The 14,442-nt window shown below is 43.6% G+C and overlaps 1 protein-coding gene and 1 long non-coding RNA gene across 2 annotated transcripts; one reads left to right on the forward strand and one right to left on the reverse strand.

Annotated features, from left to right (window-relative positions):
* Positions 1–164: 164 nt before the first annotated feature.
* On the forward strand, positions 165–9,733 carry LOC140315950 (uncharacterized). The gene is made up of 3 exons (XR_011917300.1): positions 165–250; positions 5,766–5,919; positions 7,515–9,733. It is a non-coding gene; the product is annotated as an uncharacterized lncRNA (long non-coding RNA).
* rpz (rapunzel) lies at positions 2,878–6,462 on the reverse strand. Its single transcript, XM_072393562.1, has 2 exons — positions 6,397–6,462; positions 2,878–4,228 (listed from the first exon to the last, which is right to left on the reverse strand). The coding sequence occupies exon 2, from the start codon at positions 4,207–4,209 to the stop codon at positions 3,526–3,528; it is 684 nt and encodes a 227-aa protein (XP_072249663.1). The 5' UTR covers positions 4,210–4,228; positions 6,397–6,462; the 3' UTR covers positions 2,878–3,525.
* Positions 9,734–14,442: the final 4,709 nt, after the last annotated feature.

Genomic DNA, 14,442 nt, shown 5'->3' on the forward strand with positions numbered 1-14,442 from the left:
ATGGAGAGAGAGAGAGAGGAAGAAAGAGCACTGAAAGCTGCGATGAGTCCATTTTCTTTCAGTCACCATGAAAGGAGGATTCGTCTTCGTCAACAAAACGGACAACAGCTGAGATACTTTTTATTGTGAACTTTTTGCAGATATCTCGGACGTGCCTTTTTTAAAGCTGTAGCAGCTCTTTTTGCGCACTTGGCGCAAAGGCATCACCAACACGTTTCCAACTGATGTGACAAAGGGCTGAAACCAGAAGGTAAGACCACCATTAAGCTGTTTTTATTTTCTGTGTCTGGTATCTGATCAGTTTTCATTTTTACCACAAACACAAACACCCCTCAAACATTTACATTTGTTACATAAGTCTAAATGATCATGAATGTGCTGAATGTGCACGGAGCGAAATCTGACAACCCAACGTTGTTTATCTATAACTACAGATTCTACGTGCGTCACGCTCCTCTGTTCTGTCACGACTGCACGTGCAGACTATGGAGCTGATACATCTATTTAATGAAGAAGCATATTTTTAATGAGCGGCCTTAATGATGATCAAATTAACCCCCCTGGCGCTACTCCTGTGCGCGCACGACGCGCCCTGACAGCACCCATCTGAACCCTCCTCACCTCCCTCCCCTCAAAAAATTCAAATAAAAACCCACAAATCAATATGTATTCAACATAATGTGTAGGATTCATATTTAATTCACCACCAAGAGTTTAAGGCTGCTAAATTATTAATTTTCCTCAGTTGGAAAAAAAAGGGGGGGATTCATCTGAAGGAGATGTGAAAAAGAAAAGCTCCGTCACGTGACATGACGGATGACGCGGCTCAGAGACGCTCATTAATCTGCGGAGCAGGTTAAGAGCCTCAAAGGTCTTCACGACAAATACCTGAAACGCACGTTTTCCTGCTGTTTTGGTTCCCCAACTCTGAGAAATGAGTCAAACCTGTTCATCTGGATAAAAACGCACGAGGGCCATTCCAGAGGAACTTAACCTCGGTCATGTATCCATCTGCTGCATCTGAGGTGAATTCTCCTGCCCGCTTCGGATCCTGTAAAAGGCAGAAAAAAATGTGGATTTAAACTCCAACACATCAGCTTAAATCTTCCTCTAAAACTTGATTTCCTTAAACTTGAACGTCGGTTTCAGATGTGAAATGCAGATGTGATGCTTTAGTTTTCGGGGCTCTTTGGGAATTCACAGAACAGGTGCAGTGGTGACGAAAGCAGAGTGCGCGCGCCCTCTCGCGTACAGATCAGTAAAATACACTTTTTCTATCTGATTATAGCTCATCCACACTTTTACTGTGACACTAATTTCTTTATGAGTTCTAAAGCTAAATATTTGGAAGATAAAATAATGTTTATAATATATTTATAAAGATTAACAGACTGATGCAAAATAATCGCTTTTTATATTTTAAGTAAGGAAATGAACACGATTCATATTCAACAGTCAAATAGTGTCTTTCTTTCTGAATATAATTTTATCTGTTTCTCTAGATTATGGTGCTTATTTTCTGTTCCATTTGCTCAGATTTTACTGATGAAAATCTCCACAAGATTTAAATAAAAACTTTATTAGAATTAAATTAATTTAAACTGTTTTCCCATATTTTCTTGAAAAGTTTGGCTCTTTCTTTGATAATCCAGTGATGGTATTTACATCGCGGCTTTTCCTTTTCTCTAATATGTAATATTAAAAATAAAGTGCACGCATTCTGGGGAAAGAAGCGCGCACCAGATAAAGGTCAGAGCCGCAACCGCAGCTCGACTCAACAGTTCACGGAGCCGTCAGCAGATCAGTGACGTCAGACAATATGGCCGCCACCCTCTCTATTGTTTTTATTCATTCTGATATTGCTTGTCAGAGAAAGCAGGACAACCCAGATGGGTTTCCCCAGAAAAGCTTAAAAAACGGGGTGATTTAACCCCACTAACGATGTATTCCTCCTCTGAGAAAGTAGTCCCAATAATCCAGCATCTCATATCTAGTTAAAAGAGAAAACTTTGCTCCTTGTTTCCGTGCAGATGCTTTATGCTTTTAAAAAGATTAACTTGAAACTATTTGTTTGGCCCAAAGCAGCATTTAGAACTAAACAGGTGGAAAATGTGTATATTTTGGACAAGTAACATGAGCATAAAGGTAATATGTGAGAGATTAACATCGCATTTCTAAACTGTCGACATCAGTTTGTTACTGTTTCAAGTCTTCCCTGAAACTGAATTAAAGGGAACAGAACTGCATCTTATTACTTTTAAAATGAATATTATTGCTGGTTGGAAGGATGAAGATCATTTAAAACACCACTCAAACTCAGTATTATTCTGGTTTATTTATGATGTATGGAGCATATAACCAAGAACAAAAAAGGCAACATATTTACATGACATTTCAAAAAGCCTTCAGACGTCCATATATATCCCCACATTTCAAGAGCATTTTGACAATTTAGTTTAGTAACAAGAGATCTGACGCACAAAGCAGTTTAAAACAGTCTTTAATGGAGAGGAGGCGAGCAGTAAGGGTGTGGAAAGTGTAAAAAATGGGCTTCTGGAGCATCAAACCCAGCTGGAGCCGCTGATACCAGTTCACTCAAAACTAAACACAAGAACATTTAATTACAGGCAAACAAAAACTGCACCAGCATCGTAGTGGAAGGGAAGAATGTCAGAAACCTACTGGCACATTTAGGCACTGTCGGTTAGACGAGGAACGGCACAAAGCGTGTGATGCTCAAAGTTTAAAAACCTCCCACGAAATAAACCAACAGAATAAAAAGCTGCCGTGCAAAAAGTGACAGAATCCTACAGAAATGCTCTTTATCAGCACTCAAATACCACAGTTTCATGAAGCACACGGAGGCGGTTTGCAGTGGAAACACACGGGGCTGATGTTAAACCGACGAAAATGACATTTTAGAGCAGAAAATAAAGAATTCAGCTCAGCAGCATCTGAAATATTAGTGTAAAGTCTGACTTAAAGCAGAATAAGAGACTAAATATACCATTTGGATCTGCTAATATGCACACATGTCAGTATGATTGCATGGAGTACGTGTTTTTATCATAGTTACATTCATAGTTCTGCATACTTTGGGACACTTTTCATGGCGGTTTTATATATATATGTAGTTATCCACCCCAACATGCCTTTTCTTATGTAGTGTAATAGGTAGAGATTTCCCAGAAAGGTGCAAGAAAGTGCATAAAGATGGTAAAATATTGCAAAGTTCCACAGTGAAGCTGGACTAAACTGGACTAAATATCATGTCAGAAACTTACTGAGGATTTTCCTCAACAAAAACTACATTAAAACTCCAGCTTTAAGTGCTTTGTAATGATCCCGAGTCTAATAATAGTTTTTCTTTAAGAGTTTAAAGCACTGCTGTCTTTCCCGTATCCATCATACGTGAATTTAGGAGTGAATCGGATGTGAAACCAACAAAAAAGAGCTTGGATAAAGTGTGGAAAAGAAGCAGTTTACTGGGAGAGAGAGAGCAGGAATAAAGGTGAAGGACAGTCTTCACTTGCACCTGCGCAGAGCTTCCTGCATCTTCTCCTGCACCTGCTCCATCTTCTCGGCCCACTCCTCGCTCAGGCCCTCCTCGTCGTCTCCGATGACGGCGGCGTAGCCCATGAGGGCGATGAGGCCGATGCAGAACAGGTAGGTGAGGCGCGTGCAGAGCCGCTCCATCGTGTGGCGGTCGCCCTGCGAGTGCTTCAGGTACACCTCCAGGATGGGCCTGCTGAAGAGCTTCCGTTTGCCCACCACGCCGTCGTACAGCGTGTGCAGGTTCTGGTCACCCAAGTCATTGCCGTAACTCTCCTCGAAGTCGTCTTTCTTGCGCTGGCGGTGCTCTGGCCGCGCCTCCACCATCTCCATGAACTTCCTGAACTGGTTCTTCAGGTTCTCCTCCACGCAGCAGTACTGGCCGTCCAGCGTTTCCTTCTTGATCTGCACCATTATGTTGCGGTTCTGCTGGGAGATCTCGTCCAGCGCCCGGTGCACCGAGCCAAACTCCCGCTTCAGGGTGCGGATATCTTCATCATCAACGTGGTGCAGCACCACCCGGAGGAGAGAGCCGGCAACGCCAAAAATGGGGTTGACCACAGCTGCTGCCGAGGAGATGGTGGCCACACACTGGAGCACTTTGACCAGGCCCTGCTTCAGCTTGGTTCGGTCCTCATTGATCTCCTCTTCCATCATGTTGACTGTGTGAAGTGATCTGGAACAGAGGGGAAGAGGGAGGTCAGCTGTGCACATGCACACTAATGTGCAAAAGTGAAGCACAATGGACAAAACAAGCCAGTCGCACTTTACTGGCTCAGTTAAAGGGGAACTCCGGTGTTTTTAAACCTTATTTCTGGCATGAAATACGTTCATCTACTCACTGAGAACAGTTTGGTGAAAGTCGGCGTCCTTCGGAAGATATTTAGATAACTGGAGATCCATATAACGGAGTGAACGGGGCTTAGAGGATGCAGCCTCTAAATAAGGCATCATCTGTCTTTATTTCACCAATACTTTAAGAAGAATGAATGAATGAACGTGTGCTATAGCTCTGTTAGCTCATAGCTGCTGTTATGTGGCTACTTGCAGCTATAGGAGAGCTAACGGAGGGATTTCTACACAGGCACTCTACTGGGACCACTTCATCCACACGCCCCCCTGCAGCACAGCTTATTCACTCCGTGCTCTGTGACAGTCGGCTAACTTCACACAGAGTTTGCTGCTGATAGTTTTGTGCAACATGGCAGGATATTTATCAGATTTTGACAACGTGACGACTTTGAGTAAGATGGAGTGAATAAACTGTGCTGCAGGGGGGCGTGTGGATGAAGGGGTCCCAGTAGAGTGCCTGTGTAGAAATCCCTCCGTTAGCTCTCCTATAGCTGCAAGTAGCCACATAACAGCAGCTATGAGCTAACAGAGCTATAGCACACGTTCATTCATTCATTCTTCTTAAAGTATTGGTGAAATAAAGACAGATAATGCCTTATTTAGAGGCTGCATCCTCTAAGCCCCGTTCACTCCGTTATATGGATCTCCAGTTATCTAAATATCTTCTGAAGGACGCCGACTTTCACCAAACTGTTCTCGGTGAGTAGATGAACGTATTTCATGCCAGAAATAAGGTTTAAAAATACAGGAGTTCCCCTTTAAGACGAGAAGCCTTGCCTCTTAGTATTCTGCATAGCTGCAGTACAATTCGTGATCTTTGGTGTTTGTCATCGATGCAACTACAAGAAAAGCCTCTAAAATCTGCAGTTCCAATAATTTGGTGACAAGCCAACAAAAGACAGGCACTGCAACGTCCTCCTTCAACACTTTGTTGAGAACAGAGTGGAAATTTAACTGATATTTACCGGTTGATGTTTCAATCATGCTGTGCTTGTTTTGGCCACCAGAGGGAGCTGATTGTTCACTATAGCAGCTTCATGATTAACTATAATTCAAAGAAAAACCAACAAATATTGACTCCACAACCCTACTAACGGTGTAATGGGACACGTTTAAGGGGGTTAATAAGTTTAGGTTAATAATCTGTATATGATTGAATTAGATTAACAGGATAAAGCCACTTGGATGCCAACTATTGACTTTCAAAGGTAAACGGGTCAGACTGGGCACTCTGCTGACATAAAGTTACTTTTTTGTATATTTTTTTATATATTTATTATATTTATGACCATCCTTTACCCTCCACATTAGTCTCTTGGTACCCATGATCCTTTGTGTATTCACTGCTTGTCCTTCTTTAGATCCCGTCTGGTGGGAACCGATAACTGCCAGCTGAAAACATCCCGTTCGTGGCGCTCTGACCACTCATGGCACCATCAGAAAGGGCCCTTTGCACAGATCCTGGCCTCAGCTTCACGTCTAACCCCTGCCTTGCCAGGTATCGTGGGAGTTAAGGTAACTGATCGTATTCACCTCACTTTTATTAGACTTTAGCATTATGGCTAATCTGTGTTTCCACTATATAGTTTATTTGACATTTTCTTATTAAATCTTTAAGATTCAGTAACCGGTTATGACCTAAAAGGTTCCTTCTGACTTGGGGAAATAATCTATTTTGACTAAATAAGCAGAGGAAAGTAACAGTAAATTATTTATTATGATAACGAGCCCTAAATATGACATTAAAACATAAATTATTGACTGGAGAAAGTTGGGCTGACTCTCATTTTTTGCTCAATGAATCAGCTGAAGGACGACAAGCAAAACTGATCCAGCAGTAAGATTCAGGGTCTGCCGACGTCCAGCTAACACACAGAAACTCGTCCTGTTCCTGCCAGCACTGACAGACGCTTTCAGTGCCTTTTCCAGGGCAGAGAACCAACACTTTATGACACTTTCACAGAGAAATGCGCTGCTGCTGGGTTCACTTACACCAAACCTCCTCTATCAAAGCCCACACTGGAAGTCTGACTGAATGGATACCGATCAGGAGGATCCCTGAAAGAAAAGAAAGAGCATTTCTGAGCCTCTGCACCCACAGACAGTGTTCACTCCCTGACTCCAGCAGTGAAGGAGTTAACAGCTTCTGCGTGACACAGCTCCTCTGAGCACTTCAGCCTTTCAGCACCAGGCTGCTCTCCGTGCGTTTCTACGGGCCGAGCTGATAGCTCCAGAGCAAACATACCACGGCTGACTGGGCTGAAAAACTAGTTTATCATGTAACAGGAGCTGCTGCTGCGTCAATTCAGGCTCATTTGCATGAAATCTGTAAATGTTTTAAGCTAAAACTGAACAAAAGGGAGCAGGAAAGGCTCTGCTGACATCCAGAACGGGTGTTTTTCTGGCCTGAAACAGGACAGTGGCTTCAGCCAGAGAGTCACAGCTCCTCTGCAGACACGGAAAACAACTGTGTGTGTTTAAAGTCTTCGTGCACTCCTGCAACTGTCACTTCTGGCTTTGGCATGTGTGCACCGGAGCTAATAATAAGATATTCACACCACCAGCACTGGGAACCCACACAGCTGAGTGGGAAGAGGCCCCTGAACCCAACACACACTGGAACAAACCTACTGATGTCTGCTTTTTCAAGTCCCTGTGACCACCAGAGGGGGCAGTAATTTACCCCCAGTGACAAAAACACCGTCAGATTTCAGCACCACGTCTGTGGACTGACGCACTTCAGCAAAAGTTAACCCTTTAGCTTCAGGCTAACTTTAAATGATGCTTTTCCCTGAATGTAATCAGCTAAAACACGAGGAGGCGCTTCACTTATTTCAGTACTTGTGGGGAAAATTAAACTAAATCTACATCTGATGTATTTTCTAACGTCACAGTTGTGAAATGTGGACATTTTTTGACTAAAAACTGTCTAGTTTTGGTGCTGAGAGCCTTTAAATCTGCCCCGATGTTTTGCTTTTTTTGCCTTTTTACAATTATTCAGTTGATAAAAGGACAAATTTGCTTGATTAATGTTGCTTGATAGCAAGCAAATCATCCAAAGATGTTATTTGTGCCTTTTATTTCTTTATTGTGTGTCATTATTTTCACAGAGGATCATCATCAGGAGGAGACACTTCATCTGTCAACATAAAACAAACACATTTCAGGAGGCGATGCAGGTAATTAAAGGGTTAATCACAAGTTTATGGCAAAAAATGTTTCCCTGAAAAATAGTTTTTAGAATTTCTTCAGTAATATTAATAATATGAGGAGTATTCATCACAAACTGGCTGATTTGGGCACAATCAAACAGCCTCTGGTGGCTGAATTTACATCTGCAATAGAGAATTAACCCTTAATGCTAATTAAATCATCCTTAAATTAACTTGAGGCTTTAAAACATTCTTAAATGAGTTAACCAGACGATTGGTTGTACTTTTAATAATTTGAAAAATAAATGCTAATAGATTTAAAAGTGTTTGGTAATTGGATATATGGAAAAAATAAAGATGAGCGGATAATAATTGGGTAAATTAGAGCTCACACGGGTCACCTCCACTGAACCAATCAGTGCCCTGTGACAGCATGGCCTTCACAGGCTGACAGCACAACACTCCCAGGTCTCAGAAAGACTCAGGCTGCGTCTCACTGACTCTGCATTACTGTGCATCTTACAGATCACGGCTTCAGGAGAACGAAAACGTGTGTTTGAGCTGTGCAGAAACCTTAAAGTGCGTATTGGGTGCACAGAAAACAGGCCCAGCTGTCTGATCAGGAAGTGCCAGGCGGCTCTTACCTGCGTCCAGGCAGGGGAGCAGCCATCTTGAATGTTTTCAGAGCTCACAGCAATGCTAAGCTAATCCAGATTTAATTCATCTAAATTATCAGAAGGTACACAAATAACATTCTTAAGCCTTTTTTTAATCATTTCTTGGTGCTTCTTTGTGTTTTCTGACTGTTTATGTTCTCTACAGAGATCAGCTGGTGTGTGTGTGTGTGTTGGGACACTTTTCTCAGGAAGTACACCCCAGAGGCTAATACTGTCTCAAAATAAACTATGTGAAGGAAAACTAAGACACAACAATGAAGTCCCATCCGGAGTTCTTCACTTTGTGAGAGCTATAATAAGCAGCACATCCCCTCTTCTTACAGCACAGGCCAGCAAACTGCCTTCCTGCCCAGCTATGGCTCCCCCTAGCCACCTCTCCATATTTCCTTGTTAGTGCACACCATAAGCTCTGACCCTCCCTGGCATTTAACAAAGTAAAGGCACTAAAATACATCTGAAAACCTCAATTTTTCTATCTAAATGCAAAGGAAATAGTCTCTATCTGCCTCCCAGCCAACATTGGGAACCATTGGCCTCAGCAGAAGAGAGGATTTCTTACCTTTTGAGAGTAGCTCTGCCTATAACTCCCTCTCCAAAGTCCCAACCTCGACAGCCTTCTTCTTCTTCCCAGCAATCCCTGCAAAAAGGACACTTCCATGTATGATGAATATGTAGGGGTGAACAAATTGGACAAAACCATTTCTAAAGAGCCCAATTGGCCCCCAAAATCCACAAAAGGTCACTTGGGCCTTAAAAAACCATAATCTCCAAAATGGCATTATAAAATGGCTTTTAATTTTTAAAAAATAGGAAAACCCCCTCCTCAGAAATAGTCCACCTTACCCCCTAAAATTTAAACTTATTCTGCTCCATCCAGTAGCCATACAGTTGATACTGAAGGGAAATAGTCAGTGAGTGCGCAGCTGAACTCCTAGTGACTGTCAGCCGCCTTCTGTGCGTTCCCAAGCCCTGGAGCATCTCTGGGAGGCTGCAAAGGCTTTAGTGTGGAGATTTAAGGGTCAAACAGACCCTTTTTTTGAGGACTCGAACGACAAAAACGGGAAGGAAATTATTTTCATGAAGTAAAATCCAACGACGCCAAAAGAGAAACGCGAAGGAACGAGACCTCTCCAAAAGTGCGCAGGTGCATCCAAAGGCACAGGGAACTCTCCAACGGCTCCAGGATATAAAAAAAGAAAGATTCCACACAGCTTTATAAGGTTAAAATAGTAACTTTGTCTGAACTTTAGTATTTATACAAAAAAAAATTCAAGATACACTCGAATAATGTAAAATTTGAAGTCCCAAAGAAAGCTGAGTGAAACCAGTAAAACCTTCCAACAGGCGCAGTGGCACTACTTACAAAGTGCTTTATTAATTTATCTTTTAAGAATATTTTTGTATTAAATCTTAATTTATTTATACAAGCAAAGTTGCATCACTGATTGCAAATTAAAACTGTGTCTATCTGACCAACAGGAGCGAACAGGCAGACCAAACCCTGAGCTGTGGACTCACCAGTCAGTGCGCCAAAGTCCTGCAAAGAAACACAGTGCAGGCCTCGGTCCAGGCTTGAATAAGAATGAATTTAGTCCTTCAGCGCATACACACAGAAATACTGGGTTAGGGGAATACCAGCGCCGACGGTTGAACTTGTTTCCCCCAAAACAAATGATGCTGGCGGCTTCCAGCGAGCCGTTAAACCACCGCCCTGCTCAGCCTGGCTGATGTTTGCTCAGTTATAACAGCGAATGGAAGCAGTTACGACGGCGTTTGCGTCTCAGCAGGTTCCAGAGCCCGCATCCCCTCTCTGAAACACCCAGCCTCGGGCTGCAGCATCACAACAGCGGCGCTGTCCTCCCTGCGCTCTGCGCGGCAAACTAGAGATAAAATGGAGATTGAAAAATGCCTCTCTGTGTGAAATGACAAAGCCTCCCTTATCTTTTTCAGAGAAGACAGAGAGCAGCAACGCTCAGATCCAAATGCGTGGCGCAAACGAGCACACATAAAGCCTTTATTTAGCACCAAAGCACAGCCGGAGCGCCATCCGGGCTCTCATTGCACATTTGTCTGGCAGCTGTCGGGCGGCTCAGATTTCACAGTGGAGTCGTTGTGGGATGAATACTCAGTCATATAGGTACAGCAGTAAAGACCACACTTGTGCAAGATCAGCTGTGAGTCGCCCCGCGGTCAGAATGCGTAATGTGTAGGTTTCAGGGTGACAAACAACCTCTGTCGCAACCTCTGTTTTTCCCTTAAGCTGAAGGGGGGTGGGGGGGCGCTTTGTTGATGACAGCCACAACCAGGGAGGGTCCGGTGGCAGTGACTCGCACTGAAAACAAGAAACGGGTACAAACCAATCCAGATCTGCTCATTTTCTACATCCCCACAGTTCTTCGCTGTATTACGCCTGTCACCTCCGACTGAAGACAGTGTTTTATTCTTAAATAAAAAGAAAAAATGGAAATGGACCATTCTTGTTGTCGTCTATTTATTGTGCTTAACATATCTATGTTTTCGTATTTCCACACAACAGTTTTTGGGGACTATTGTGCCTTAAATACCTTCTAATATGAAGAAAATAGCTCTAACCAAAGGATTTTGTCTGGATTTTAACAGGAACAGACAGTACCACAGTTGCATCAAATACCTTTATTTCACACACTGAAAAAGATCCAAATACACGGTTAAATGTATCCAAGTATAAATTTTAAAAAGCAGGTAATTATTTACTCATCAACACAAAGACACAAAGCAAATAGTTTCACTGTTGCAGTTACAGGTGTTGGACTCAAGGGGCGCTGCAGTACAACTGTACAACAGCCGCCAGGTTAAACTGCCCGTGCACTTTTATTCACTTATTTAGCTTATTCTAAGTGGTCCGACTGTAGTGTTGTTCCCCGGAAGGTCGTCTGCATTAACAAACTGTGAGGAAACACGTGATTGTTTAGTTGGAGCAGCAGAGCCACAAGAAATATGAACATAATTAGATCAAAGACACATGTAAAAATATAAAAAGTTACAGTTAATCCATCAGCTGCACATAATTCCTCCACTGTTAGTGTGGGGTCCTTCCCTGTTTGGCCCCTGCATGGATCCAGATGGGTTCAAGTTCTCCAGCAGGTGTCCATATTGAATGGTCTCAGTCTGGCGAGCAACTTTGCGAGCGTAGTACCTCCTGGAAGCGGCTCTCCACGCCTCCCTCCGTAATGTCTGAGTCTCTTTAGGTAACTCTGATATCAGAGTTCTTCTTCTTTTGTCCAACGAACATTTGGGCTGAGACTCTTCAGGTAACTCTGACATCAGAGTTCTTCTTCTGCTGTCCATCAAACATTTGGGCTGAGACTCTTCAGGTAACTCTGATGTCAGAGTTCTTCTTCTGCTGTCCATTGAACAGTTGGGCTGAGACTCTTCAGGTAACTCTGATGTCAGAGTTCTTCTTCTGCTGTCCATTGAACAGTTGGGCTGAGACTCTTCAGGTAACTCTGACATCAGAGTTCTTCTTCTGCTGTCCATCAAACAGTTGGGCTGAGACTCTTCAGGTAACTGTGATGTCAGAGTTCTTCTTCTGCTGTCCATCAAACAGTTGGGCTGAGACTCTTCAGGTAACTCTGATGTCAGAGTTCTTCTTCTTTTGTCCATCAAACAGTTGGGCTGAGACTCTTCAGGTAACTCCGATGTCAGAGTTCTTCTTCTGCTGTCCATCAAACAGTTGGGCTGAGACTCTTCAGGTAACTCTGATGTCAGAGTTCTTCTTCTTCTGTCCATCAAACAGTTGGGCTGAGACTCTTCAGGTAACTCCGATGTCAGAGTTCTTCTTCTGCTGTCCATCAAACAGTTGGGCTGAGACTCTTCAGGTAACTCTGATGTCAGAGTTCTTCTTCTTCTGTCCATCAAACAGTTGGGCTGAGACTCTTCAGGTAACTCTGATGTCAGAGTTCTTCTTCTTTTGTCCATCAAACAGTTGGGCTGAGACTCTTCAGGTAACTCCGATGTCAGAGTTCTTCTTCTGCTGTCCATCAAACAGTTGGGCTGAGACTCTTCAGGTAACTCTGATATCAGAGTTCTTCTTCTGCTGTCCATCAAACAGTTGGGCTGAGACTCTTCAGGTAACTCTGATGTCAGAGTTCTTCTTCTGCTGTCCATCAAACAGTTGGGCTGAGACTCTTCAGGTAACTCTGACGTCAGAGTTCTTCTTCTGCTGTCCATCAGACAGTTGGGCTGAGACTCTTCAGGTAACTCTGATGTCAGAGTTCTTCTTCTTCTGTCCATCAAACAGTTGGGCTGAGACTCTTCAGGTAACTCTGATGTCAGAGTTCTTCTTCTTCTGTCCATCAAACAGTTGGGCTGAGACTCTTCAGGTAACTCTGACGTCAGAGTTCTTCTTCTGCTGTCCAACGAACATTTGGGCTGAGACTCTTCAGGTAACTCTGATGTCAGAGTTCTTCTTCTTCTGTCCATCAAACAGTTGGGCTGAGACTCTTCAGGTAACTCTGATATCAGAGTTCTTCTTCTTTTGTCCAACGAACATTTGGGCTGAGACTCTTCAGGTAACTCTGATGTCAGAGTTCTTCTTCTGCTGTCCATCAAACAGTTGGGCTGAGACTCTTCAGGTAACTCTGATGTCAGAGTTCTTCTTCTGCTGTCCATCAAACAGTTGGGCTGAGACTCTTCAGGTAACTCTGACGTCAGAGTTCTTCTTCTGCTGTCCATCAGACAGTTGGGCTGAGACTCTTCAGGTAACTCTGATGTCAGAGTTCTTCTTCTTCTGTCCATCAAACAGTTGGGCTGAGACTCTTCAGGTAACTCTGACGTCAGAGTTCTTCTTCTGCTGTCCATCAGACAGTTGGGCTGAGACTCTTCAGGTAACTCTGATGTCAGAGTTCTTCTTCTTCTGTCCATCAAACAGTTGGGCTGAGACTCTTCAGGTAACTCTGATGTCAGAGTTCTTCTTCTTCTGTCCATCAAACAGTTGGGCTGAGACTCTTCAGGTAACTCTGATGTCAGAGTTCTTCTTCTGCTGTCCATCAAACAGTTGGGCTGAGACTCTTCAGGTAACTCTGATGTCAGAGTTCTTCTTCTTCTGTCCATCAAACAGTTGGGCTGAGACTCTTCAGGTAACTCTGATGTCAGAGTTCTTCTTCTTCTGTCCATTGAACAGTTGGGCTGAGACTCTTCAGGTAACTCTGATGTCAGAGTTCTTCTTCTTCTTCTGTCCATCGAACATTTGGGCTGAAAGTCCCGGGAGTTTGTGATAAGAAAAAAGGGTCCGGAGCGCGAGGAGTACGTCTTCTGGCGGGCAATTTTACGGGCGTAATAGCGCCTGGAGGCTGCTCTCCAGGCTGCCCTCTTCAGTCTCTGAGCCTCCTCCGGCAGCTCGGACATCGGCACGTTCCTTCTCTTGTTTCTGCGGAGAACGACAGGTAAGAAAAGGTGTGAAACTAAATAATATCAGGAAAAAAGAGCAGTTTCTTCTGAAATAAATATCTAATTCTCATACAGAATCATTTTCTCACTTCTAATTGAGTTAATTTCTTTGTTTTCTGTCCATAACTCACCTCTGGAGCTCCCCCTCGGTGATTTGAAGTCCGTCCGGCTCTTCTTGAGGCTCCTCCCTGAACTGCGTTGTCTCACCGTTTTCCGTTTTTTCTACAGAAGTTGAAGACAATTAACTTTTCTTCTGTCTCACACACCACATTTTTACAAAAAACACAACACTGACTTAGCAGAAGCAAGAAGGAATGCTTCTGAGATTAAACAGAGAGTCAAAAGGATCGAACCCAGCCTTTAGGTGTTTCTGAGCATGGTTCCGGCTTACCTTTCACACCCGGACTCTCTTCATCCTGAAGGCTGCCGTCCTTCTCCTCATGCTCTGTACACCCCCCCTCACTCAGCTCCCACTTGATTGAGAGAGTGTCGATGTCACAGGGCTCCTCTTTGACGGCGAGGCTGCAGGGAGATGCAGGCAGGTTTCGGGCCTCCTCTGAAGCCTCTGAGGAGCGGGAGGTGCAGCTCGGATCCAAGCCCAGTCCGCTGGGCGAGGACAGAAGAGCTGAATCGTGGCTTGCGGAGGAGAAATGAGATGAAGGTCGTACAAAAATACCCACTGTGGAGAAAAAGAAAAGCCTTCATTACGCTTTGGGTAACTACATTTGAATTGTACTTAAATATATTCTTAAAGGGGAACTCCGGTGTTTTTAAACCTGGAC

The sequence above is a fragment of the Leuresthes tenuis genome, unplaced genomic scaffold (assembly GCF_036924035.1).
Source record: "Leuresthes tenuis unplaced genomic scaffold, fLeuTen1.0.hap1 SCAF_10, whole genome shotgun sequence".
Classification (NCBI taxonomy): Eukaryota; Metazoa; Chordata; class Actinopteri; order Atheriniformes; family Atherinopsidae; genus Leuresthes; species Leuresthes tenuis.